The sequence below is a fragment of the Hemiscyllium ocellatum genome, chromosome 2, assembly GCF_020745735.1.
Source record: "Hemiscyllium ocellatum isolate sHemOce1 chromosome 2, sHemOce1.pat.X.cur, whole genome shotgun sequence".
Lineage (NCBI taxonomy): Eukaryota > Metazoa > Chordata > Chondrichthyes > Orectolobiformes > Hemiscylliidae > Hemiscyllium > Hemiscyllium ocellatum.
This window is the reverse complement of record NC_083402.1, coordinates 148,631,519-148,658,558: the sequence shown is the minus strand read 5'-3', so window position 1 is coordinate 148,658,558 and position 27,040 is coordinate 148,631,519. Positions and strand designations below refer to the sequence as shown.

Sequence of the window (27,040 nt, the reverse complement as noted above, 5' to 3'; positions counted from 1 at the left end):
GATTTTAAAGAGTGTTGTTGAAAGAAATTTGAATACATTTTTTTTCAAAATTAGGTGTCTAATCATTGTGGGAATGTGTCACATTAAAAAAGAAATGATCCCCAGAAGGTTGAAGGAGGAATAGAGCAAAGCTTCAGTATCTAATTTCATAATGTACTTGTTTGTCACAGTGCCCAATATTAGTTTGATATGCTTGACATTCACAGTGGACATGTGATGTGCACCCGTCGTGATTTTCCATTAAGGCTGACTTGTTAGCTTTTGATTGAGGCTGAGTGAGCTTTTAAGAGTAAAATGCTGGTGTTCTGTATGATGAACTTTAACATCTAATCATATGAGATAGTAGCACTTATTGTGGATTAACTTTGGAAAGGTGTTGCCAGTTCACCTTCAATATAACAAATTTCATGTATAACTGCTGAAAAGATTCCAGTTAGCCATTGGAAATGCAGGGTTTTAGGGATGGGGTAGGTGGCTGTGGCTGTGTCTGAATGAGATGCTCTTGAGGATCGGTGGGGCTTGCTTCCACACTGTAAGGATTCTGTGAATCAGTTACGCGTCCTGGAAAACATTGCACTTGCACACTTCAGTTTAAAAAAAGCCCTGCAGTCATGCTCATTAGTTGTTTCTGTCTACTCCCTTATCCAAGCTTTATCCCAGAACACCAACCTAAGCTCCATCAATAGACACCATCATTTCTGCTCTTGGTTTATGGGGTCTAACTAACTGTGAACCTGAAAGTTAAGGCTCAAAGTGAAAATGATTATTAAATGATCGAAAACATAAATACTGACAGTCATTTTATTTTCTCCAAATCCCCCCTCACCACCGAAGGAAATGGCTTCAAGTTATTCCACATTTTCCCACTCCTTCATTCCCTTAGTGCCCTGTTGCCTGCCCACTTAATCTTTTCAGCTATACACTTTTGATCCTTGTAGCTCTGGGACAACTGGAATGATTGTTGAAATCACAGAATTATTAGGAGCAAATGGCAGGCAGCAATTAAATGCAGAGAGAAAGATGGAAGAGGGCAAGTGGAAAGAGTAACCCAAATGCAAGAACATTAAAGTCATGATTAAATTATAATAGAGCAATATGGGAAGAGAAAACAAAAGTAGATGCCCAAAATACCTGTTGACAAAACCTAGATGATGGAATATTTCCTCCAGAAATCTTAAAACGGTTAACAAATAGAACAGGTTAAATCTTGGCATTTCCTAAATTGATTCTTAAGTTCTAAGTGATCTGCCTTTTTCATGACTGGAAGCTGGTAAGTTTGGTTATTGTGGGATGCACTTCCATGAAAGGTATATCACAGATTTTCTAGTATAATCTAAAGGTAATGGTGCAGAAATATAATGTTCAACCTTTGCGTTTAAAATCTGATGTCTTAAAGCCATTTTTCTATGCAGGTTATCTGTCTCCTCATCCATCGCCTATGAGTGTACCAGAGCACGTTCCGAGTCCAATGTCAGCAGGTGGCCCTACTCCTCCTCAGATTCCACCAACCCAGGTTGCACCAATGTTGCAAGGAGATCCTCAGGTCATGAGCCAGCAGAACAGAGGTCCTTCACCATTCAATCCAGTTCAACTTCATCAATTGAGGGCTCAGATTCTGGCCTACAAAATGCTTGCTAGAGGACAACCATTACCAGATAATCTGCAACTAGCTGTTCAGGGGAAGCGATCACTACCTAGTATGCAACAGCAAGTAGCTCCCATTGCTTACAATAGGCCACCTAGTAAGTATACATTTCATTTGTATGGAAAGAATACATTAAGGATCAATTGTCAATTTTTTTGAAAACTTAAACATTATTAGTCTATTTTCAGGCAGTAAAGTACACATTGAATTCTGTGATAGAACTGAAAAGTGTGTGTACCTAGTTGTCTTAAAAGTTAAAATCCTGATTTTTTTAACCTAGTTATTCAGAAATTGTATGTTGAATAGCTCAACACATTGTATCCAAATCGTTACGTTTAACATGAGGGTAACCACTTCACAACATGGAGTAAGTTGAGAATGCAGGACCTCTATGAGCTCCCATAGCTGGTGTGGGGATTGAACCTGTGTTGTTGACTTTATTCTTCAACACATTCTTTTCCAGACATAAAGGATATACATATGTACTGTGTCACCTACTGGATTTAAAACAGACAGTCATCCACTGGTTTACTTCTCAGGGCAATGTCCTGATCAATCAGAGTCAACCAGCCCGGTATAAAATTTAAACCAAATCTGGAAGTTAACTATCAATCATCTTTAATTGGTGCATTATCCATGGTGATGCTTCCACCAATCAGAGCCCACTTGCCATTCAATTAGCACTCTCATGCAGTCTAAATGTTTTTTTTTGCAGTGAATTGTTCTGATGTGTGTAAGACACAAAGCTTTGACAAAATGTCTTTTTTCACCAGTATTCGAGTTCTGTGCTACCAAGTGCTATTAAGAAAATAACAATCAAAATAGGTAAATTTCACCTTGGCACTGGTGCTATGTACTTAAGCTAGCCCATGGCTACTTTTAACCAACACTGTGAAGACATTGCCAATAATGTTCATACCATTGTAGACCCTGTAAAAATTCATTTTCTGAATCAAATGAACAATTGTGTTAATTTCGAAGGAAAATCAAACTAAGTGACTAAGAGATCAGTCCTGTAATAAATTCGTTCTGAATCTTATGACTATTTTAACCAGGATCTCAGATTAATTGACTGACTTTATTTTCTACTTCTGTTCATTGTCATTTTATACTTTTAACCGTTTGCTCCAATTTTAATTTTCTCTACAATTGTATGCCTCCAAGAAGAAAAAGCTGCACACTTGTGTTCTACAAGACGCAGGCACCGTGGCATCCCTCATTCACACTCGTATAAACTAGCAAAAAAAAATCACAGTAATTCATAATCTAAACTTGGCTCCAGCACCTTCCCTGCTTTACATTCGCAGTATGGTGCAGGCTGCCAGGTCTCTGAACATCTAAATGCATCTCCTGGCAAGTGACAGGATAACAGTTGTTTACATATCCTGAAGGCTTTTCTTTTATTAAGCAGAAGGATTTCTAGGACCCATTTTATAGTCATGAGTTCCCCCACCCCCACCTTTCCTTCACCTTGTATCCCTAAAGAAAATCTTATAATAAAGTTTGTTGTTGTAACAGCAGACTCTCTGGAGGAGCCATATGTTGATCATCTGCTTTCTGCATGTGCAGGATTTCATGACTATAATCCCCACGGCTATCGGCAACAAACCTTCTGTAGACCTTACTCTCCTAATTTGTGTTTCGTTTGTGGGTCATTTTACTCTGCAATATGTAAATACAGCAGAAAATGTGTTTCTGGGTGGGGAGGGGGTCCTTTTGCATAAACTTGCTTTGTTTCATTACCTCCTCTGTACCAAGTAAAGTTTGTCAAGTAGTATGTAAGAATAATTGAATGCAATGCTCAACTTTGATTTCAATTTTGGTTGTGTTGTAACTCTGGGAAAAAACTAATGAAAATTAGAGGAGATGGAGCAGAGAAGAGGAAACAGGGCTTCCCTATTTATGAATGTCTAACTTACGTGCACTCGTACTTATGAATGCAATCTCATCTAGGGGTGTAATTCTGAAGTTCCAGCATGTGAACATTTCCTGTACTTATGAACAGCTGTTTTACATAGTCTAACATTGCATTCCTACTTGCAAATGGACAAAACCCATTCATAATCTGGAACTGCTGCATATATATGTTTGAAAAATGAAGCATTGACAAGGGCTGTGAAGAAGAGAGAAGCCTTTTTTACTGAGTAGGGGTGAGAAAAGGGGATAGAAATCCAGTTTGGACATGGACCTTGCTGAGGTGATGTCAGTTTGAGTGAGGCTGGATAGTAAAAGAATGATTGACAGATGCAATCTCACTCTGTAGGGAAGCAAAGAAGCTCTTTTGCAAGGGGAGGTACAACTTTGGCACTGCAAGAGATGGCTGGTGGGATTTGGCAGCTCCATAAGACAATACACTGCACCATGTACAACATTCTGAAACTGCCCTCCATGTAAATTGGACTTTTTTCTTGTAAAGATGACTGCTACTATGTAATTAAAGGCATATTTCAGGAAGGTCAAATCCTAATTGTTTAAATTAACTAGGCTTATTGAATCTTGGACCTTCAATATATTTTTCCCTGTGGTGACCTGCTATCTCTCTTTGTGTTTGATTTTGGCTCCGTGCCAGTATCTCCATTAAGTATAGTGGAATTTTTTTTCTATATAGAAGTGTTGACAACCATTATTTCCAGATGAAATAAAAATTACTACACTTTTAAATTGGATTTTGATCCGAATTCTAAATCTAGATTTCAGCATATTACCAGATATCTAAAATGTTGTCTTTAAGGCTCTGTGTAACTGTAAGCAGCATTTTCATGTGTAGATATATTTATACACATTTGAAAATTGATTTTGATACCTTAACTTTGTATTTGTTTTTACCAAAAGGTGTACATGCTTTTCTGAATTTGGATATATCCATTTAAAATATTGAGGTATTAAATATTGAGGTGATTAGTTATAAGTGTGTTATCGTTGTATTTAAGATCAGACATGTAGCATTGTTTTTGAGTTTTAGTGTTATGAACATGAGATTTATTTAGACACAATTATCTCCTTTGCATGTCTGCATTCAAAATATGTAATGTATTTCCATTGTCAGTTTAACCTACATCTTTCAATAAGACTGATGCAAAATAGACACTAACTTTCAAGCACAAAAATGGGCTGTGGCTTGACAGCTTTTATGAAAACTTTGACAAAACTAAGTTTAAGTATATGTGAAATAAGAAATAATAACACTGGGTGCAAAGGTCATAAAATTCATTCTTGAATCAGTTGGGAATTAGGTATGCTTTACAGTTGTAAACACATGGAAAACATTTACTCTTCTGTAGACATATGGTTTGCATATTTTGTTGTTTTTCCACCTTTTTCTAATACTTTGAAGTTTCAGCTTTTAACCTCAAATCAATGTTTCCCAGGTTTATGGCTTAAGTCAATTTACATTTGGTCGTTGTATCTTTTAGCTTTGAGTTGGTGATGTTTCAGAATTTTAAACAGTTACATTTAAAAAGTTCTTTGAAGTGTGTGCAGTTTTATTAATAAGCTGAAATTGGGTTTATCCTAATTTTAGTCAGTCTAGCACATTTAACTTAGTTTTCAAAAATGTGAATCAGTAGAAGAAGCTACACAAAAAATGTTGTCTTAATAGTTATTTTTAAAAATTAAAACATTAATGTTGTTTTCTCTTTCACTAAGACACTATTTATGGATGGGATTAGGCTTTCATGTTTTGCACCAGTACAAAAAACCCCCAAACCATTTGAACTTGAAATTTTTTTGTGCTGGTTTGGCTAATTTTGTAGAAACAGCTTTGTAGAAACTCCAGTCCCATGTAGCTTGTATACTTGGTGTTCATTCAGTTACGGCTGCTGACAGGGAAGGCAAGATGTATTCACAGTAAATACATGGAAGGTGTTCATGAGTGTAATGCATGTCTAATGCTGAATTGATTGAAGAAAAAGCTTTTGTGATCTTTGCACTAAACGTCTTGGATTTGTCATGTAACTTGGCAAGTTTTTGAATCTACGCAGTTTTTGTAGCATGGAAGGGGCTTTAACACTAATTCTGCATTTAAGTAGAAAGTCTCAACAATACTAATTGAGAAAAGTTTTCTCCACTTTTTTTTACGACTATAACTGTGGCTAATGGTCATTTTAATCTTTCCAGCAATTTATTATTAATGCTCTTTAGACCAAGACTGTTGTGGTTAAGGATCATATATTTCTGCTTTTATCGCCTTTTGGTGCAACTGTCAAAACATTTTCTGTAGCCTACAATTCATTGAAAGGAACCCATAAAGTTATGTCTTTCAGTTGACTGTTAAGTTGAAGCTGAGATTTCAAGTTGTTCTGATCAAATGTCAAACTATTTGAATCCAAGAGTCTGACTTACCTAAACGTTAAGCAATTTAACATCTTAAAATTGTTGTTGTTCTAGGCTTCATATAGTAGTAAAAACCCAAAAGTCAGAAATAAAAACAGAAGTTGCTGGAAAAACTCAGCAGGTCTGCTAGCATTGTGCAGAGAAATCAAAGTTAACGTTTCAGGTTCAGTGACCCTTCTTCAAAACAGCAACAGGAGGGGGGGTGTATGGTGTGATGGTTTGATTCCTGTGCCAGCAGTGATGGTTCATGGAAGCCTGCCCCTTGTCCATGCTCCATGATTGTGGAGTGGTGCCATAATCTGTTTATAATCAATTATCTCTTTATAATGAGAAGAAATGTCTATGATTGTCTGTCTGTGAAGTAGATAATTGGACAGAGCCCACAACCATGAAGCAGATGTTGAGTGGTAGAATGTGCCCCTCATTTTATTGGAAGAGGAACAAGACAAAGATGGAACTCTATCCTTGGCCAACAGTTGATGGGGTTTATCTTAACGGCATTTACAAAATTGTGTACAGATGCACTTATTGATATCTTAAAGCCCAAGTTAGCCTAGATATAAATCACTATCAGGCTAATTTGTTGTACACCTGTTTTATTTATACAGGACAATCACTAAGGACAAACACTAAATACTAGTCAGAACTTCTATTCATTGGAAAAAGTTAACGATCTACCAGTAAAGCTACCAATTAAACTACTCTTGACTCTCTTTCAACACAGCCTTAGAGCTATTCCTATTATTTTTGGAGTGGAGTGTTAGCTTTAGCTCACTTGGTCTCCAGTCTCTAAAGTGAAAGTTTCTTGGTGTGATCTCCACTAGAGAGCTTGAGTTATGTAGTCCATTATATTAATTGTGCATATCTGTGCAGGTATGCAGTGCTGAGGGAATATTGAATCATCAGAGGTGCTGTCTTTCACATAAGTTTTTAAATTGAAGCTCTGTCTGTCCTCCTATTTGAATGTTTCAAAAAGGGTCCTGGGCTAAAATTTATTCTGGAATAAATAAACCATGCCCAGAACATTTCAGGTGCCTTTCTGCACCACAAAGTGTCAGCTTGTAACTAGTCTGGAACCAGTTGGTGCCAGTTAGGGACATAAGATGCCAAAAAAAACTAAACATGTAGGAATGATTTAAAAGGTAAACAATGCCATGAATGGACTTAGATAGTAGTGATCGCAGGAGCTGTACTGTTCCCTCCATCTGGACAAAGACGTCCCATTAAACCAGTCCAAGCCAGCTTGGTATATAGAGTAATTGTGAGTGATAACAGTCTCCCACTCCTCTCGAAAATCTGAATACTTCCTCCTTAAGGAAAGTAGTGGTAATGTCACTGCACTAGTAATCCAGAGCCCCAGGCTAATGTCTTGAGAATATGGGTTTGAATCCCACCATGGTAGATGGTAAAATTTAAACTCACTTTTTAAAAAAAAAAATTATATTAAGAGTAAGAAGTTAGATTAATGGTGACCACGTAGCAATTGTTGGTTGATGTAAAGACCTGTCTGATTCACCGCTATCCTTTTTGGAAAGGAACTCTGCCATCCTTACCTGGTCTGGTCTGTATGTGACTGCAGGCCCACAATAACAGGGTTGACTCTGAACTGCCCTTTGAGCAATTAGTGATGTGCAATAAACGTGTCCCAGCCAGCAACACCCATGTCCCAAGAATTAAAAAATAAATCAGTCCATTCAGCTTTAGTTATAGCAGCTTTAGAGCTGAAAATGTTTTGCTGGAAAAGTGCAGCAGGTCAGGCAGCATCCAAGGAACAGAAGATTCGACGTTTCGGGCATAATCTCCTGTTCCTTGGATGCTGCCTGACCTGCTGCGCTTTTCCAGCAACACATTTTCAGCTCTGATACTCCAGCATCTGCAGACCTCACTTTCTCCTTTTTATAGCAGCTTTAGATGATTTTAATCAACCTGTTCAGGCATACTATGATGTATCTTTGGAGTAGGTGGGACTTGAACCTCAGCCTTCTGGCTAAGAGGTATCACAAGATTCCCTGTCAAGATGGTAACTTTATGCTGCTGTTTGAACAGCTTCAGTTTAAATCTCTACCTGTTTTATACATAATTTTTCCACACACTAATCAAAAATGCTAATAGCTTCCTACTGTGTTCCTGATGGTTATGCCCAAACATGTCCCTTTGTGTTTCCCATTTTGAAATTGCTAATCGTTACTGCTATACTAATGAATTCAGTAGCAATTAGTTAAAGCGGTTGTGTTGCCAGTTCCTTCCTCCCAGTCTAATAACCACATTATTTAGGTGTCAGGACCCAGTGATGCCTTCAGAGTGCCTGATTTTCCAGGCCAGATCATACCCATCCTCTTTCCCCAGGTGGCTATAAAAATTGCAGCTACCCCGTGTTACTTTTTCAAAGAGTGTGATGGTTTTCTTGGTGTACTGATCACCAGTTATCTATGGACCAACATTGCCTTTTTAAAAAAATGCTGAAACTGAGGAACAGTATATCGCACTCAAAACTGTTAATTCCCATTCTATCTGCACAGATGTTAGTAGACCTGCTGAATTTTCCCAGAATTTTGTTTTGTTTTTAATTTCAGGTTTCTAGCATCAGCAATATTTTGCTTTAGTTTGACTGTGTATCTTGATGATAATTGTGGAATCTAGCTGCGTATAAATTGGGTGCAGCTTTTTCTTTTAAATGTTAAATGGTTGTGCTCCTCCTTTCATTGGCTGTAAACAGTTTTGGGAACATTAAGGCTGCGAAGGACTTATACATACATAATTATTTTTGTCCTAACCCCTTTAATTGCTACTTAATGCACCAAGTGACCTTCTATACAATGAAGCAGAGCAATTAATAAAATATCACCTGAGCAAACTGACTACAATAAAAAGGAATTTCTTAAAAGTATGCCACTATTAGTTGTTGACATGGTAATTTCTCCCCTCCTTTATCCAACACCAAATAGCTTATCAAGGATGGCCATACCTATGTAGGTTAATTTTAAAATTTACAATTATCCAAAAGCAGATTGCATTATGGTATGATTTATCAAAATTGACAAACTTTTCTGAACATAAAGTAAAATATTTACAAGGATGTTGCCAGGGTTGAAGGGTTTGAGCTATAGGGAGAGGCTGAACAGGCTGGGGCTGTTTTCCCTGGAGCGTCAGAGGCTGAGGGGTGACCTTATAGAGGCTTACAAAATTATGAGGGGCATGGATAGGGTAAATAGACAAAGTCTTTTCCGTGGGATCCGGGAGTCCAGAACTAGAGGGCATAGGTTTAGGGTGAAAGGGGAAAGATATTAAAGAGACGTAAGGGACAACTTTTTCACACAGAGGTTGGTACGTGTATGGAATGAGCTGCCAGAGGAAGTGGCGGAGGCTGGTACAAATGGGTATATGAATAGGAAGGGTTTGTAAGGATATGGGCCGGGTGCTGGCAGATGGGACTAGATTGGGTTGGGGTATCAGGTCGGCATGGACGGGTTGGACCGAAGGGTCTGTTTCTGTGCTGTACATCTCTGACTCCATTAACTGTGTGTGGTTATGATCTAAAATGTGTTACTTAATATTTTGCTCTCCTTTATAAGTGAGCACTTTTTCCTGGAGTTTAAGATCTGGAGTAAGATATTTTCAATGTACATTTCTTAATTTTCAGACATGGGCATGCATTCAATGGCTGGTCAGGCTGTAGGGCCCTCACAAATAATGCAAGGGCATGTTCCCAATGTTCCAAAACCCTGGACAGAGGGTAAGTAAATCTTCCAGATTAATTTATACTTTCATACTGCATAACTTCTGTACTTATTCAAGAACACAATTATGTTGATACATTTTAAAATGTAAAATTAACTGTTGTTGAGTCAGTTTCTTAACTGTTGATTAGTTTCATGAACTTCTGGAATCATTGGTTTTAATAAATTGATTATGAAAAATTATGCTTATTCACTGAAGTATAATTAGAGCACAGACTGTTCACTTTTCACTGTACTTTTGTACTTGAGTACACGTGACAATAAAGTCTAAATTTAAAAATCTAAGCTTTATGCTTATTAATGGCCCTGCTTAGTGAATGTCTATTATATGTGATATAGTATATTTTGGTGTTGTATAATTGTTCTATTTTTGTAGCTACTTTTAGAAACTCTGGCTTGTTTTGTTTCACTTCCATAGATTAGCATTCATCACCGTCAATCAATGCAAATAAAATATATTTAGACAAGCCAAACTAGGAAGCATCTGTCTATTTGCGTCTGTGCCCATCCTTCTCATTTTTATCTTTCCATTAGCCATGTTTTATTTTAGCCATTAAAATATTTTTGCTGAATTTAATTACTCTATTTGCTGAAGGCAAGTTAGTCTTGGTATATTGGGAAATGCAATTATAAAATGGAAGTAAATGATACTTGTATCACTTTACAACTATATTTTCCTAGGCTGGGATAACTAGATAAGTCAATCCACTGATCATTCATTCTTCCATTATTATAGGCATTAGATAATAGATGAAATACTTTCTCTTCGTGCTATATCTATACACCTCTCTTTTAATCTTTGCTGTCATAACAGATGAGTAAAAAATGAGGTCTGCAGATGCTGGAGATCACAGCTGCAAATGTGTTGCTGGTCAAAGCACAGCAGGTTAGGCAGCATCTCAGGAATAGAGAATTCGACGTTTCGAGCATAAGCCCTTCATCAGGAATAGATGAAGGGCTTATGCTCGAAACGTCGAATTCTCTATTCCTGAGATGCTGCCTAACCTGCTGTGCTTTGACCAGCAACACATTTGCAGCTGTCATAACAGATGAACCAATTGAGACATAATTCAAAACAAAGACATTTAAACTAAATTGAAACTAAAACCAAAAGTTAATTTGAATTTGACTGGTTACTTTATAGAACATAGAAAAATACAGGGCAGTACAGGCCCTTTGGCCCTCGATGTTGCGCCGATCCAAGCCCACCTAACCTACACTAGCCCACTATCCTCCATATGCCTATCCAATGCCTGTTTAAATGCCCAATTTATCTATTGTGTAATATCATCATCATTTTCTCAATGGAATTTAATTGTTTTAGGTCAAGTTAATGAGATGGGTATTCCCAATACACCTCAAAAAATGCCTGCTCAGGCTACATGTGGAAGACCTTCACCTGCACCGGCTGTACAAGCAACTCCATCTGGACCTGGGGCCTCACTGTCTCAACAGCCTGTTGTCCAGCCTTCACCTACTATCCAACTTCATCAGAAGCAAAACCGTATAACACCCATCCAGAAACCGCAGGGATTGGATCCTGTTGAAATTCTTCAAGAACGTGAGTACAGGTAAGTTGTATTGTTAATACTGGAGTCAGTTAGCTACTTGTTGAGTGATAATCTGTTTTTGGATTATTTGGTTTAGGCATGTTAATCAGCTCTTTTGCAGAGTTTTGTTTTTCTGTAGGTATGGCGCAAAGCTGGGAGGGTGAGCTATGAGGAGGATGCAGCTGCTTCACTGTGATTTGGACATGTTAAGTGAGTGGGCGTATTCATAGTAGATGAAGTATAATCTGGATAAGTGTGTAGTTATCCACTTGGTAGCAAAATCAGGAAGGCAGAGTATTATCTGAATGGCAATAGATTGGGAAAAGGGGAGTTGCAACAAGGTCTAGATATCCATCTATACCAGTCAGTGAAAGGAAACATGCAGGGTGCGACAGGTGGCAAGAAGTTAGATGATATGTTGACCTTCTTAGTGAGTGGATTCAAGTACAGGAGTAGAGATGTCTTACTCAGTAGTACTGGGCTTTGGTGAGACCACCTCTAGAGAATTGTGTACGGGTTTGGTCATCGAATCTGAGGCATGATGCTCTGACTGTAGAGAGAGTGCATCAAAGGTTTACCAGAATGGTTGATTCGTGGTTGATAAGGCTGAGCTCAGAAGTGTAACTGAATCAGTTAGGGCTCCTTCCACTGGAGTTCAGGAGAAATGAGGGGGAAGCTCCCAGCAGTCTACAAAATTATAACAAGGCTAGACAGGGTAAATACAAGAAGGAAGAATCTATTGACCTGAGAAAACAGAGCCAGAGGTAGCTGTCTGAAGATACAAGGGAGGTCATTTCGGGCTGAAATGAGGAGAAATTGCTTCACTAAAGAATATTGAGCCTGTGGAATTCTCTGCCCCAGGGAGGCCAAAACATTGAATATTTTCAAGGAGTTAGGTATGGTTCTTCAGGCTGAAGGGATAAAACAGAAAGAGGAGAAAGCTGGAACAGGGTACTGAGTCGATGGTCAGCCATGATCACATTGAATGGTGGAGCAGGCTTGAAGAACAGAATGACCTATTCCTGTCCGTAATTTCAATGTTGTACTCTTCAGACTGATCTTTGCTTGTCTGGAAGCCTGCCTAGATTTGTTCTTACTGGCAATGAAAAATACTGTAATTTCTCAGTTTACGTTTTTGAATAGTTCTAGTACTATGAAAAGATTTGGGATTTTTGGTAACTTTTATAATGATACAGTGCTCATAATCTATACTTTTTTGGGGAAAGAAAACCAACTGCTATCCCTTGGTAAGCAGGTTTGAGCAATCCAATGACCTGAATAATCTGAATTAATGTAATTCACACTGTTGCAATGGCAAGAATTCTAAAATAGTTCAATTATTTATTCAGCTTTAATAATGTAGATAGCAATCATGCCTCCTCAGTTTGTCATTTTAAAGTGTCCTTGCTTGTCCTGTGATCGCCATAAGAATGATCAGAAAAGATTAAACCGGTTTTTTTTTAAGAAAATAAGAAACCTTGGAGATAATTTATTAGACAGAATAGATTTGTTTTTATTCTTCCACAAGATGTGGGCATTTAAGAGGGCAATTAAGAGTCCAGCATAGTTCAGACCTGATTCAGCAGATTTCCTTCACTGAAGAACATTTAATGAACCAGATGGGGTTTTACAGTCAACTATGTTACATGGTCACGATTAGACCAGCTTTTTTCTTAAACTCCAGATTTATTACTAAATTAAGATTTCACCATCTGCCATGTTGGGATCCAGACCCCTGTCGCCAGAGCATTAGCCTCAGTCTCTGAATGATTAATCAGTGATGGTGCTGCTATGCCATTGCCACCTCCTATGAGACGTGGAGATATTATTCACTAGTGGGAGAATCTAGAACAGCAATTATAAACACAAGGTAGCTAAATACAGCAGAAAATGAGAAATTTCTTTTTTTTTGTTGTGTCGTTTGAATGTGAATTGATCTACCATATGTAAGAATTGAAGCAAATATTCAGTACTTTCAAAAGGAAACTAAAGAGATAAGGGCATGGATGTTAACAGAGATGTACTGAATAATTGAGATGAGGCTAATAGAGTAGTAGTGTACTGGTAGAGATTAACACCAGCGTGGACTAATCAGGTGAATGACTGACTGCTTCTATGCTAAATGTTCTGTCTAAGATGTTTTAGATGAACAAGGTAGTAAAGAAATGATGCACCAAATATTTTAGAACATACTAGTTTCAAGATCTTTTTACTGTTAGCTGTTTTCTTGTGACATGTTCACACTTTTTCAGGAGAATAGAATCTATTCCAAAAATTAGTTATCATTAAGCTACATGTTCCTTGAATCCGAATCATTTTAAGTTTAATTTTATTTTTCTTTTCATTAAGGCTTCAAGCTCGGATTGCTCATCGCATTCAAGAGCTTGAAAACTTACCTGGTTCCTTACCTCCGGATTTACGCAATAAAGCTACTGTTGAGTTAAAAGCCCTTCGACTACTGAACTTCCAACGGCAGGTTTGTGTTCATGCAGTACATGAAAAGTCACCTAATCCTGCCTGTTCTGACTTTTTTTTTCCTTTTCAACTGTTTATTCAATGTAATTTCACCAACTGTTCAGGCAACGTGTCCAGATCATTGCAAATCACGACAGTTAGGCTCATGTCTGTGTAGTGATGAGTCTTTAACCTGATGGATCGCAGTGCAGTTTAGGCGTTTGGCTAACTTGTGCTGAACCGCTGTGGTACAGTCTACTCATTGTGAGCGTTTACGATGCTAACGTGCATCATATTGTTACTAAGCTTGTAAGTGACTGACCTGGTATAATGCAGCTCAGATACACTGACAGCCTTAACTTTAGTTGCCAGTACTGATTTAAACATCTTGTCAGCCTCAAATGCAAGCTGTAGTACAGGCCTGACTTACGTACAATGTCTATTTTTCATACATTCCGAATACTGAACCAGTTAATCTTCAAATTTGTATTAAGACCTATAAGTCTTCCATGGCATTAGAATGGTTCAATATTTGTTTGTTATAGATTGCAACTGTATAAAGTATGATTTTATATTTCTAACTGACAGAACAGTGAGAACATGGGAACATGTAAAACTAACTAGATCACAAATAATCTCGGAACATTAAAACAAGAATCCACCATTCAATTCATGGAGCACACCCTGCCATTCAATTCAATCATGTTTGATCTTTTACCTCCATGCCATTTTCCTGTATTTAAAACAGAGACTGGGATAATAATTGATTTTCTTTTCCCCCTGAATAACAGCTGAGGCAAGAAGTGGTTGCCTGTATGCGACGTGACACCACTCTGGAGACAGCACTCAATGTGAAGGCCTACAAACGTAGTAAACGGCAATCATTAAGGGAGGCTCGAATCACTGAGAAGCTGGAGAAGCAGCAGAAGATTGAGCAAGAGCGCAAGCGCAGGCAGAAACACCAGGTATGCTCACTGCTTTCGTTAAAATTTATAATTGATCCAAATGGATGGGTTACGTAAGTAAAGGAAAGTAAAGCAGTTCTGAGGAAGGGTCACTCGACCCAAATTATTAACCCTGATTTCTCTTCATAGGTGCTGCACGACCTGCTGAGTTTTTCCAGCAATTTCTGTTTTTGTTGCTGGTTTGCAGCATCTGCAGTGCTTTTGGTTTATAAAGGGAGATTGTATTTGCAAACATAGACAGAGACTTCTAATGCATGTGTGATCTGTACCACCTTTATTTGCATAAAATAAATTTTCAACCTATCACTTGTGGTATATGAGTTAAAGATTTAAACTGAGAATTTTGAGTCCTTATCGCACTGTCCCACAAACTGTCTATACAATGAAGATAGACTTTTAATGTGCCTATCCTTTGGTTCCATGACAACTGCTAAGCAACAATGAATGATGAATTATGAAATGTTGAAAATCTAAGTTTCAACCTGGAATGAGCTAAACGTACAAAGGTTCAGCACCACAGTCACCTTCACAGCCACGGGTAATGTGGTCTATGCCGCGGTTGTGGCTGAAACAGGTTTCAGTGAGGGCACCCTTGTCATAGAGTCCTCTAGGTCTACAGCACAGAAAAAGACCCTCCACTCAATCAATTCTACACTGGTCAAAAAAAATCACCTGTGGAAGTTATACTTTTGGATATTAGGAGTTGTATGAAGACTGAAAACTGGAACCAAGTTAAATGCAGTTTTACAGTGTATACACCATAGATCAAGAAATGTTTAATAATCATCTCTTAAGGATTGCATAAATGTGTATCTGACCTCCTATAAGGAGAAGAAATCCTTAGTTTTGCTGCTAATGTTGTCACAGTACTTAAGAAGTAAGATTTGCAAACTGTTTTTTCTTTTATATTGGCTTTGTTTCATGTGGTGATCTTCACTAATTGTGACAGGTTTCTTTTTTATACAATTGTTTACGTCAATACTAAGGAGCTGCATGTTACTGCTTCTGGGTGCAGTGTTTAATAGACTTTGCGTTCCTATTTCCATACCATGTCCTCCAGTAGTACTGCCAGACATGTAAGGAATTCTGAGTGACATTGTTTGCTCACTCAAAACCAATACACTGTGCAGATTGCAAACTTCTCTGAGCACTACCTTTTGGTCCATTGTCAGCTTACGGTTTAGAAATCCCAGAACTGTGATGAAGTTGGAAGTGGATAATTTATTTTGATGTGATACATTGCCAAACTTCCATGTGGCTGTGCATCTCCAGAGGGAGCCTTGTCACTTGGCACTCATCCCATTATTCTCCTTTGAAGCCCTGTACTGGCTCCATTTCCTGCTGGTCCCAATGTGTGTCTCTTCTAACCGGTCATGTTGTATTTCTACTTCACATATCCTAATTCCCATCTCTTCTCACTGCTTCCATTCTCTAGCTTTTCACACATTCCATTCTTTGCCCTCTCTTCTCATTCACCTCTTTTGTTTCCTTCTCCCTGCATACTCCTATCTAAACTGTTAGGTCTTTTCTTATGACATGTTCACACTTTTTCTGGAGAATAGAATAAATGTAATTGAGTAGGGAGGATGCACATGGCTTGATTGAATAACTGAACTTGATCACAAAGAACGATAAAGATGCAAGTAGTTATAAGTCTCATGATCTGGTGTTTTATCCATTTAATTTATCCATTAATTAAATTAAATTAATTAATTTAAATTAATTGAGGTTTCCAGGCTGATGTTTATAGTTCAGTCTGTACTAAAGGAAACTCTTTATGGACCTCGTGCTATATGTTATGTTGTATATGATATAATTGTAACATGATCCAAACCTAAACTGCATCATAATCGTGCCAGTCTGCATTTATTGTGTGTTCACTGATCAATTTTGTCCCAGACCAGAAAAAACAAAAGCTAATTCCTCTAATTTGCTCTTAATATGGCCTTGCTGGTTACGTCTAACTTTTGATACTGTTGTTATCAAGGGATTTGCTGACACTACACTTAAATACGTTTCTGCAATAATTTATTTGTTTTAGGAGTATCTCAATAGTATACTGCAGCATGCTAAGGACTTCAAGGAATATCATCGTTCAGTTACTGGAAAAATTCAGAAACTTTCCAGAGCAATTGGTACTTGGCATGCCAACACTGAACGTGAGCAGAAGAAAGAAACAGAAAGGATTGAGAAAGAAAGAATGAGGCGGCTGATGGTAATGTTTAATGAGTTCTGGTGATTGTTGCAGTAGAATCTACTTAATTATACATGTTCAGAGCAGCAGAAATCTTGCGTAAAATAAGCATTTAAATGCAGAAACTATTTGTCCATAGTTCTGATAACAGAAAAGGGGTTGAATTTAATTGCTGTAACAAGAACTAATCTCCTGCTGAGCTCTGAGGACCAAATTTAGAAAGCATCTGTGGCTACAGTTTTTAAAATATTGTATTGTAGTATCTACTTTACATATTTTGGATGCTGTCTTTCATAATTACTTGTGAATGCTTTTTATTAATCTGTATTAATATTCTGTCATTTTAGTGCAAGGATGGCAAATTCAATAGCTGACCCCATCAAATTCTAATGTAAATTTTAAACAAAAAACAATTATCCAAATGTGGAGTATAGGAAAGATCATGAAATCCTTAATTCAAACATTTCTTTTTGGATCTCTCGTCAGACAGAGAATTTGTGGTGGCCTCCTTACCCAATGAAACATTTTGAAGCTAATTATATAATGGAATAACCAACACAGATTTCAAAAGGGAGGTCAAGCTTGACCAAATTTGTTGAATTCCTTTTGTAGAAATAACAACATTAACAAGACCAATACAATAGTGGTAAAAAGAAGTTTATTTTGAAAGAAAACTTCTAATAAGATGTCTTCTGTAATAAGGTCTGAACATGTTAGCTTCAAGGTGACAAGCAGCAGAGCAATTTAATAAGCTGAAAACAAAGCAAGGGAGCCATGATTAAAGGTGCTTCCTTGTACTGCCAAAAGATGGGAAGTGATGTTCCATGAAACTTGGTGTTAAAACTGCTGTTCATTATTCATACTAACAATCTGAAGGTGCAAAATCTGTCAATGGCACCAAATTGCAGAGTAGTTAACACAGGAAGAATGTTGCAGAATACAAGATGACATTAACATTGCAGAATGAATATGTAAGTTATTTGGCAAATGAACTGCAGTTTAGATGAGAGGAGGTGATACATTATGGCAGGATGAATATGGTGGCTGCGTGCTTTTGGTAAGTAGACAGAAGCAGTGGAACCTGGAACAGGGATATCCACTCACTGAAAAGACCAAAGAAAGTAAATGTTGTTTTAAGATGTATACCAACCACCAAGCTCCTTTATAGTGAGACAGAACTGAAAGATGGACAAGTTAGGATAAAATATCAGTTAAATGATACTTAAGAGTATGATGAGCATTCTGATTAATTTTAATTTTCATAAGGAGACAGAGGCATTGGTGAAGGTTTAAAAACATTACTAGAGTGACATCAGAGCCAAAAGGTTTAAACCTCGTAGGTTAGTCTTGGGTTTTTTCTCAGGAAAAGTAAGCTTGGATAATAATCTGACAACGGTCCTATTATGAATGTGTTTAATGGATTTGTGGTGAAGGTATTTCCATTTGCATTTGGAGACTGAAACAAGGGCCATGATTACAAAATAGCCACTAGTCGGCCCTTCAGAGAAACTCCTTTACTTTGGGAACAGTTAGAATGTGGACTTTGTATTGCAGGGATTTGTTGAATTGATTTGCAATGTCAATGTGAAAGGAATATTAGTATATTTTGATAAATATCAATGCAGAAGGTTTGTATGGATCATATGTACTGGTATGGACCTAATGTGCTGAATGTCTTTTTGTGTGTGATGTGAATGCTGCATGAGCTTTGTCAATTAACTTGTTAATTTTCCAAAAAACAGGCAGAAGATGAAGAAGGGTATCGTAAACTAATTGACCAGAAAAAAGATAAACGTCTAGCATACTTGCTTCAGCAAACAGATGAGTATGTTGCGAGCCTTACTAAACTGGTTTATGAACATAAGGCTGCCCAGGCTGCGAAAGAGAAGAAGAAAAAGAAGAAGAAAAAGAAGGTTTGTATTTTCAGTTAGAACCCAGTGTGAGTATGCAGTGTACATGGGCTATTTTCTGCAGTCATTTAACTTGAAGTATAAAGTTGATTTTTGTCCCTGTTTTTATTTCTGACTTCAGACAAATAGCAAGATGATGATTCCCTAGGAATTTGGAAAGTATCTGCTACAGTTTTGATGTTTTTTGTTGCTGTAGTAATCCATATTCCTTTATTTTCCAATTTCATTCATTCTTTCTTGTTCTTTTTGCTTCTTGGTTGTTTCTCCTTTTACTCTCTTTCCTGTCTGAAGTCAGCGATGTGTAATGGAACATGAATTAGTAGGTGGCCACTTTGTATCTCCCCACCCAAGATACATTCTTTATGTAAGCTCAGATAACACATACATGTGACCTTTTTTGTTGGGTGTATGGGAAGATTTTTCTTTTAATTCACTTGTGGGATGTGGGCATCACTGGCTGGGTCAGGATTTACTGTTTGTCACTACTGGCCTTTGAGAAGGTGGTGGTGAGCTGCCTTCTTGAACAATAATAGACTACTGCAGGGAAACCCAAACTAGGAGTATTTCAACGGCAAGGATATATTCTTTATCTTCCAATGCTCTTCTCCATAGCCTTGACTAAATAGTATGCTAGCCTGGTATTGATGTAGATGCTGTCTTATGAGTGAAATGTTAAACTGCAGCCATGTTATTTTGTCACGTGCATACAAAGATCACATGACACTGCTCAAAGAATATCAGGGAAACTCTCTTTGGTGTGACAAATATTTATTACTCAATCAATTTAATGGATTTTCTGATTGGCTTATTGTAAGAAGTTATTGTGTTAAACTTGACTGCCATGTTTCCTATGTTATAACAATGGCTGCACTTTGGAAGTATTTGATTAGCTGTAAAGTCCTATGGGCATCCATTTGCCGTTACAAGAGTGAATTCTTTCTGTTCCTTCTGTCTGTCTTGTTAATTTTCTTTTTTGTTGTCTCACTATTGTTTTTTCTCAACACCATCTTCTCCAACAGTCTGAAGTGCTGCACAACAATATAAGAATTCACTGTACTTTCTAAGCTGCACTGTAGTTTTTATTTTTACTGTGAAATTGTTAATGGATAGCAGCAAATAATGTTTGGCTTGTTTCCCTACTGTTGTTCCCATTGAGGCAAATGTTATGGTCCCATGGTTCAAATTATCAATGCTGCATTTCTTTATAATATCTCCATCTAAAAATCCCTTTTTTTCCAAAACCAACAGAAAACTGAAGAAGCTGCAGAAGGAGCAAGTACTACGCTTGCTCCTGATGGAGAGGTGAGTTGCCAGTGTCTCTGCTTACTGACTTTTTACAATGAGCTTTTATGTAATGCATAGAATATTAACATTTAATATGGCTAGGCAAGTACGTTTTTAGTTTTAGTTGTCAAATTGACATTTGAGAGGAAATGCAAGCCATTAGTTTGTCAGTTCACTAACACTCCGCAGGAGTTTGCTTAGATATTGCTTTTAATCATGGAGCCATCAGGATAAACAGAAGAATGCTAAATTTCAAACGGTCACAACAATTATACTGCGAGAGAAAAGTGTACTCATTGGTTGACAAATTGACTTCGACTGAAGTGTTGCTGTGGACAAAGAAATAGGGAAGTATAAACTCACCAAACTCCCAGGTAATTCACAAAAAGTGCAAGGCTTGATCATATTCCTTTTGTTTGCAATGAACAGGACCTTGAAACCGAATGGTTATCACTTAGAGTCATTAGAAATGTACAGCACAGAAACAGTCCCTTCGGTCCAACTTGTCCATAACGACCAGACATCCTAACCCAATCTAGTCCCACCTGCCAGCACCCGACCCCTATCCCTCCAAATCCTTCCTATTCATATACCCATCCAGATGCCTTTTAAATGTTGCAATTGTACCAGCCTCCACCACTTCCTCTGGCTGCTCATTCCATACATGTACCACCCTGTGAGTGAAAAGGTTGCCTGTTAGGACTCTTTTATATCTTTCCCCTCTCATCCTAAACCTATGCCCTCTAGTTCTGGACTCCTCCACCCCAGGGAAAAGATTTTGTCTATTTATCCCATCCACGCCCCTCATGATTTTATAAACCCATATAAGGTTACCTCTCAGCCTCCGACGCTCCAGGGAAAACAGCCCCAGCCTATTCAACCTCTCCCTATAGCTCAAATCTTCCAACCCTAACAACATCCTTGTAAATCATTTCTGAACCCTTTCAAGTTTCACAAAACTTTCCAAAAGGAACGAAACCAGAATTGCACACAATATTCCAACAGTGGCCTAACCACTGTACAGCCACAACATGACCTCCCAACTCCTATATTCAATATTCTGACCAATAAAGGAAAGCATACTAAACGCCGCCTTCACTATCCTATATACCTGCAACTCCACTTTCAAGGAACTATGAACCTGCACTCCAAGGTCTTTGTTCAGCAACACTCCCTAGGACCTTAGCAGGTCTTATACATTTAATGGTAAGATTTGCTGTCCCAAAATGCAACACCTCACATTTATCTAGATTAAACTCCATCTGCCACTTCTCAGCCCATTGGCCCATCTGATCAAGATCCAGTTGTAATCTAAGGTGACCTCCTTCGTTGTCCACTATACCTCCAATTTTGGTGTCATCTGCAAACCTCCTAACTGTACCTCTTATGCTCACATCCAAATCAGTTATATAAATGATGAAAAGTAGTGGACCTAGCACCGATCCTTATGCCGCTCCACTGATCACAAGTCTCCAGTCTGAACATTCCCCCACCACCCTCTGTCTTCTATCTTTGAGCCAGTTCCGTATCCAAATGGCAAGTTCTTTCTGTATTTCGTGAGATCTGATCTTGCTCACCAGTCTCCCAAAAAGAACCTTGTCGCATGCCTTACTGCAGTCCATATAGATCAAATCTATTGCTCTATTCTCATCAGTCCTCTTTGTTACTTCTTCAAAAGACTCAATCAAGCTTGTGAAACATGATTCCCTACGCATAAAGCCATGTTGACTATCCCTAATCGGTCCTTGCCTTTCCAAATACATGTACATCCTGTCCCTCAGGATTCTCTCCAAACAATTGCCCACAATCGACATCAGGCTCACCAGTCTATAGTTCCCGACTTGTCCTTACCACCTTAAACAGTGGCACCACGTTAGCCAGCCTCCAGTCTTCCAGCATCTCACCTGTGACTATTGATGATCCAAATATCTCAGCAAAGGGCCCAGCAATCACTTCCCTAGCTTCCCACAGAGTTCTCGGGTACACCTGAGGATTTATCCACTTCTATGCATTTCAAGACATCAGCAGTGAAAATGAAACGTTATTAGTTCAGCTGAGTGGGATCTTGTGACACAGTGGTACTGATCCTATCTCTGAGCCAGAGGCCTGGGTTCAAAACCTACCTATCCAGAAATATCTGGACAAGTTGACTTAAAGATATCCGTGATTATCTGCAGAGTGCTGCAAATGCTAGAAATCGGAAATAAAAACAAAGTGCTGGAGAAACTTAATGGGTCTAGCATCAACTGTGGAGAAGGAAACAGTCAATATTGTGCGTCTGCTGTGACTCCCTTCAGGGTCTTCAGCACTTCCTGTTTTTATTTCAGATATGCAGCATTCACATATTTTGCTTTTTTAATCTTGTATTGGTTGTTCACGTTGTTTCTAACACTTGTCCAACAGGTTCTACCTAATCATAGAATCACGTTTTTAATGGACTGAACCCTTAACTCCTACCCTGTGCCTAGTTCAGTTATGATGTGGAGGTGCCTAGTTCAGTTATGATGTGGAGGTGCCATTGTTGGACTGGGGTGGACAAGGTCAAAAGTCTCACAACACCAGGTTATTTGGAAGGACTTCACCTGACAGAGGGGTAGCGCTCAGAAAGCTTGTGATTTCAAATAAACCTTTTGGACTATAACCTGGTGTTGTGTGAGTTCTGACCTAGTTCTGCTATGTGGTTGATAGATTCACAGTCTTTGAATCTGCAGCTACTTGTATGGATTTCCTTATACACAGTATATTCCAATTCATTTTTGAGGTAGAACATTGTCTTTCTTGGATGTCATAGTCAAGAAACCCACTAAGGTGTTCTTCACTGCTGTCCACCGAAAAGCCATATTCACCAGTTGATGTGTATTTTGGGATAGCCTCGTGCATTATCAAGATTGGTTTTATCAACAATCTTAGTGCCCTGGTTATTTGCTCACATTGAATGCTTGACTCCTGTAACAAGCTCATCAAAGCCATTCTGGGGTTACTGACTATCCTATAAAATTATTGTTTACACAGTATCTTGCATACTATCAAACGAACTAAAGGGCATCGATGCGAGACATGAAAATGCTCACTTGACTTAAATTAGCTAGAAAAGCACAGCATCTCAAAGATGTGAACAGCAGGTTGAGCTGTGCTTTTCACATGGTATTTCAATGAACAGGCTATACTTCCAGTCCAAAAAACAGCTATCTATCATGTAGTTAAGTATAAATTTCAGTGCCAGTACAACGCCAGCCATATATGTCCAGTTGATTTGGCTGATCAACTTAACACAGCATACTCCATTGATCCTTGCTTGGGTAAAGCACAGATTACACAATTGGACTACACTTCCAAATTCCAAAACAAATCATTTGCTGTTGGATGTGATTCTGTGATGGGGCAGTATTTAATGAATAATCATGAGTGACTTAGTTCAACTATCAGGAAAAGTTAAGATAATTTGATGAATTTGCAATATAGCTCATTTATGCTTACTAAAAATGATGTTCATATGCTGGGACCTGTTTCCTGCAAACAAAAAGAATACGTTCAAGCTTTGTGCCTTTGATCTTCCTTGGGTTTTGTGAAATCCATAGTTTTTCACTTATTTACTTTGTGGCGTTGTCTCAGATAGTCAGAGTTGTATCACCAATGAATTAGCCCCTTTATTCCTGAATTACAAATTATTAGATGGTTTGAAATTGGACTTTATTTTTGTTTGCCTTGACAAGTGAAGTCAAAACAGAAAAAGCTTTTTGAGGACCTATCTCTCTCCAGCACATCTTTAGATGACACAGCTGTGAGGGTTCTTGCTGAAAAATATTGGTGCATTTTAATATGAATCAGAGTAACAACAAGACCTCAGTCGATGTCATTTGAGGGAGGAAAATCCACCAGGTTGATGTTTGCTTTGTTGCCACATGCCCAGCCTATGCAACAACCTTTTCTGAATCAAGACTCTGTTTAGCGAAGTAGTCTTTCCTTGATTTCTTCAAAGCTGGGTCAGTGTTTTTTTCCCTTCAATGATATGGAAGCTATTTGGCTGCCTTTTCTGACAGTGGCCAATCTGTTGGGGGAAAGGAATATTTTATCAAACATCTGTAAGTGCAACAAACATTCTCCCTTAATTTTGGAGCAAGAAATGATTCCTAGGCAATTGTTCAACTTACAGCCTGTGCAGCATATTTAAAGTTGCTAAACCTAGATATAGATCAGTTATTGTAAATATTCTGTGTATGGTCATGACAAGACCATTACTAGTTAAAGAGGAGAAAAATGTTTGAACACAGATCGGGCAGAATGATCATTTATATTTCAGATTTTCCTATACATTATCGTGGATGCATCATTTTCCAATCTCAAAAGTTTTTTTAACTGCAATATTCTCAACAGTTACCATCCTGTTCATAAAGCTGCCATTTTTTTTGACATTTATGCTGTTGCTGTACATGTGAAATTGCATTGTAAAATGGGTAGCGCTGAGGAAACTTCCATTGCATAAATTTGAATCGGATTTGAACTGAGGAGTGAAGGGGAAAAAAATTGCATTGTAGCATGTTATGAATAAAACTGTTTGCATTCATGTATCAATCAAATTAATTTATTATGTGAATTAGTATGCATTTCTTTGATCAGTCAGCAGTGCAGTGTACTGGGGTTTAGCATCCAGCCATGATCCCAAAAATGAAAAAGATGTATTGGAAATTTCCTAATAATGTTTTGCCTGGTTTGTGCAGTCACTTTATTGATTTGTATTTATAAAATAAAACTCTTGTATTTGTTTAAGCTTTTGGATGAAAGCAGCCAGATGAGTGATTTGCCAGTCAAAGTTATTCATGTTGAAACTGGAAAAGTTCTTCAGGGAGCTGATGCTCCAAAAGCAGTCCAACTAGATACGTGGTTGGAAATGAACCCTGGGTAAGTAAATTTTATTTGCATTTTCTTAATTGTTAGGGGCAGTTCTGTGAATTGAGAGGGGCAAAAACTCTTGTCATGTTTTCTGACACAAAATATGGTCATAAAGACTGTTATTTACAGTTGTATTTGCCTTGGAGCTTGAGATGTCACCCTTCTGATGCAATGTAACACCTTTTTCCTGCTGCTGACAGGTGAGACTTGCTGAGTCTGGTCACCAGCAGTAGGCTAAAGGGTTGGGCAGACAATAAAGGAAGAAAACATAGGTATATTTATTTTTAAGTAATAGTGTTTCTTTTTCCTCAGGTAATCACTGAGAGCATCAGTTTGGAACCTTACTTGTGCCCATCATCAATCTGTGCTCTCTCCATCTTGAAAATCCTGATCAGCGCATTCTCTTTTTCTTTTTTTTTCCCTTGGGAACAGTATCAATTGTTCTAGCCCCCTCTCACCCAACAGTGTACCCCCTCATGCTTCCCCAATATAAATTGTCCTAGCCCTTTCTCACCCAACTTATGCTTCTCCATTTACAACTGCTATTGCTGTGATGCCGCACCTAATATCTCTCTTTGATTTCTACAGACATACCGAGAATTGGTGCACAATTTGATTTGATATATTATTGTCACATGTAGTGAGATAAAGTGAAAAGCATTGTTTTGCATGCTGTACAGGCAAATCCTACCTTATATAAGTACATCAGGATAATAGAACAGAAGACAGAATATACTGTTGTAGCTATAGAGGTGCAGAGAAAGACATCGCTAATATGAGAGGTCTGTTCATATGTCTGTTAAGAACAAGGAAGAAGCTGTCCAGCTATTCAGCCCTTTGAGCCTGCTTTGGCATTTGTTGTCAGATGTTGTTATGGGATAAGTTTTTCTACCATAGCATAAGATAAAATTAGTGCTAACTTAGCAGGGAATTAGTTTAAAATCAGCTAGTATTGATTTGTGAATGGCTTAACATTAATAACAAATGTAAGGTTTTTCTGATCATCTCAGTAAAATATGTAGATAAAAGCTGAAGATTCCTGCTTTCTATTTATAGGTTGGGTTTGTGATGTCATTTCCTGTGGTGAAGTCACTTCCTGTTCCTTTTTTCAGGGACTGGTAGATGGGGTCTAAGTCGATGTGTTTGTTGATAGAGTTCTGGTTGGAATATCATGCTTCTAGGAATTCTCGTGCATGTCTTTGTTTGGCTTGTCCTAGAACAGGATGGATGTATTGTCCCAGTCAAAGTAGTGTCCGTCCTCATCTGTGTGTGAAGATACTAGTGAGAGATGGTCATGTCTTTTTGTGGAATTTCAAATTAAGTATGAAAGAGAGGTAGTTCATTCTGAAGCAAGGGCATTAAATTTAAATAAGGGAGGTTACTTGGTGGTCAAGACCCTCTGAAGCTTGTTTCACATTTTAACGAGAGGCAGGCAGATTGTCACACAGGACATTGAACAGTCAAGGGTATGAGCATGCTGCTGTGTGGCACTGTTCTTTACACTTAAAGCACACTGCATGTATTCAAGCAAGTTAGCATGTCTGAAAGTCAAAGGGAAGCCTTGCTTAGTGAGATTAAGGGGGATTATAGTCAGGCAGATGGATGGACACATTCTGATAGACCCATCTGATTTCAGCCCAGGAGGGGTTGGCCGCAGTCATTCGGGCCCTTGGTCATATCAGAGTCTGGGATCTATGTTTTTGAAGTCCAGGAATTGGGCCAAGATCGCACCTTGCAGGTCAAATACAAACCAGGCAAAAGTAAGGACTGCAGATGCTGGAGACTAGAATCGAAGAGTGTGGTTCTGGAAAAGCACAGCCGGTCAGGCAGCATCTGAGGAGCAGGAAAATTAATGTTTTGGGCAAAAGCCTTTCATCAAGAATAAGGCCTGCAAATAAAAACCAGTCCAGTGATGGCTGTGTCAGTTGGGGAGCTATGGCAACATGAGGGAGTGGGCCAGTGAGACAAAGGGAGCATTTGGATAGAGTGGAACCTGATCAAGGAACAGTTTGTAGTGAAGAGGAGAGGTGGTGTAGTGTCTGCAGTGAGTGAGTTGGAGGCACAGAGGGCAGGAATGGT

At 38.3% G+C, this 27,040-nt stretch overlaps 1 protein-coding gene across 5 annotated transcripts in view; it reads left to right on the top strand.

The window, feature by feature from the left end:
• Positions 1–27,040, top strand: part of LOC132825681 (probable global transcription activator SNF2L2) — a 124,941-nt gene that overhangs the window by 23,727 nt on the left and 74,174 nt on the right. For all 5 annotated transcript variants that reach the window (XM_060841081.1, XM_060841065.1, XM_060841098.1 and 2 more), the window contains exons 4-12: positions 1,413–1,742; positions 9,618–9,710; positions 11,039–11,285; positions 13,614–13,740; positions 14,510–14,683; positions 16,725–16,898; positions 18,620–18,790; positions 20,036–20,089; positions 24,840–24,970. In XM_060841081.1, coding sequence (XP_060697064.1) covers positions 1,413–1,742; positions 9,618–9,710; positions 11,039–11,285; positions 13,614–13,740; positions 14,510–14,683; positions 16,725–16,898; positions 18,620–18,790; positions 20,036–20,089; positions 24,840–24,970 — 1,501 coding nt within the window. The remainder of the gene's footprint in view (positions 1–1,412; positions 1,743–9,617; positions 9,711–11,038; positions 11,286–13,613; positions 13,741–14,509; positions 14,684–16,724; positions 16,899–18,619; positions 18,791–20,035; positions 20,090–24,839; positions 24,971–27,040) is intronic.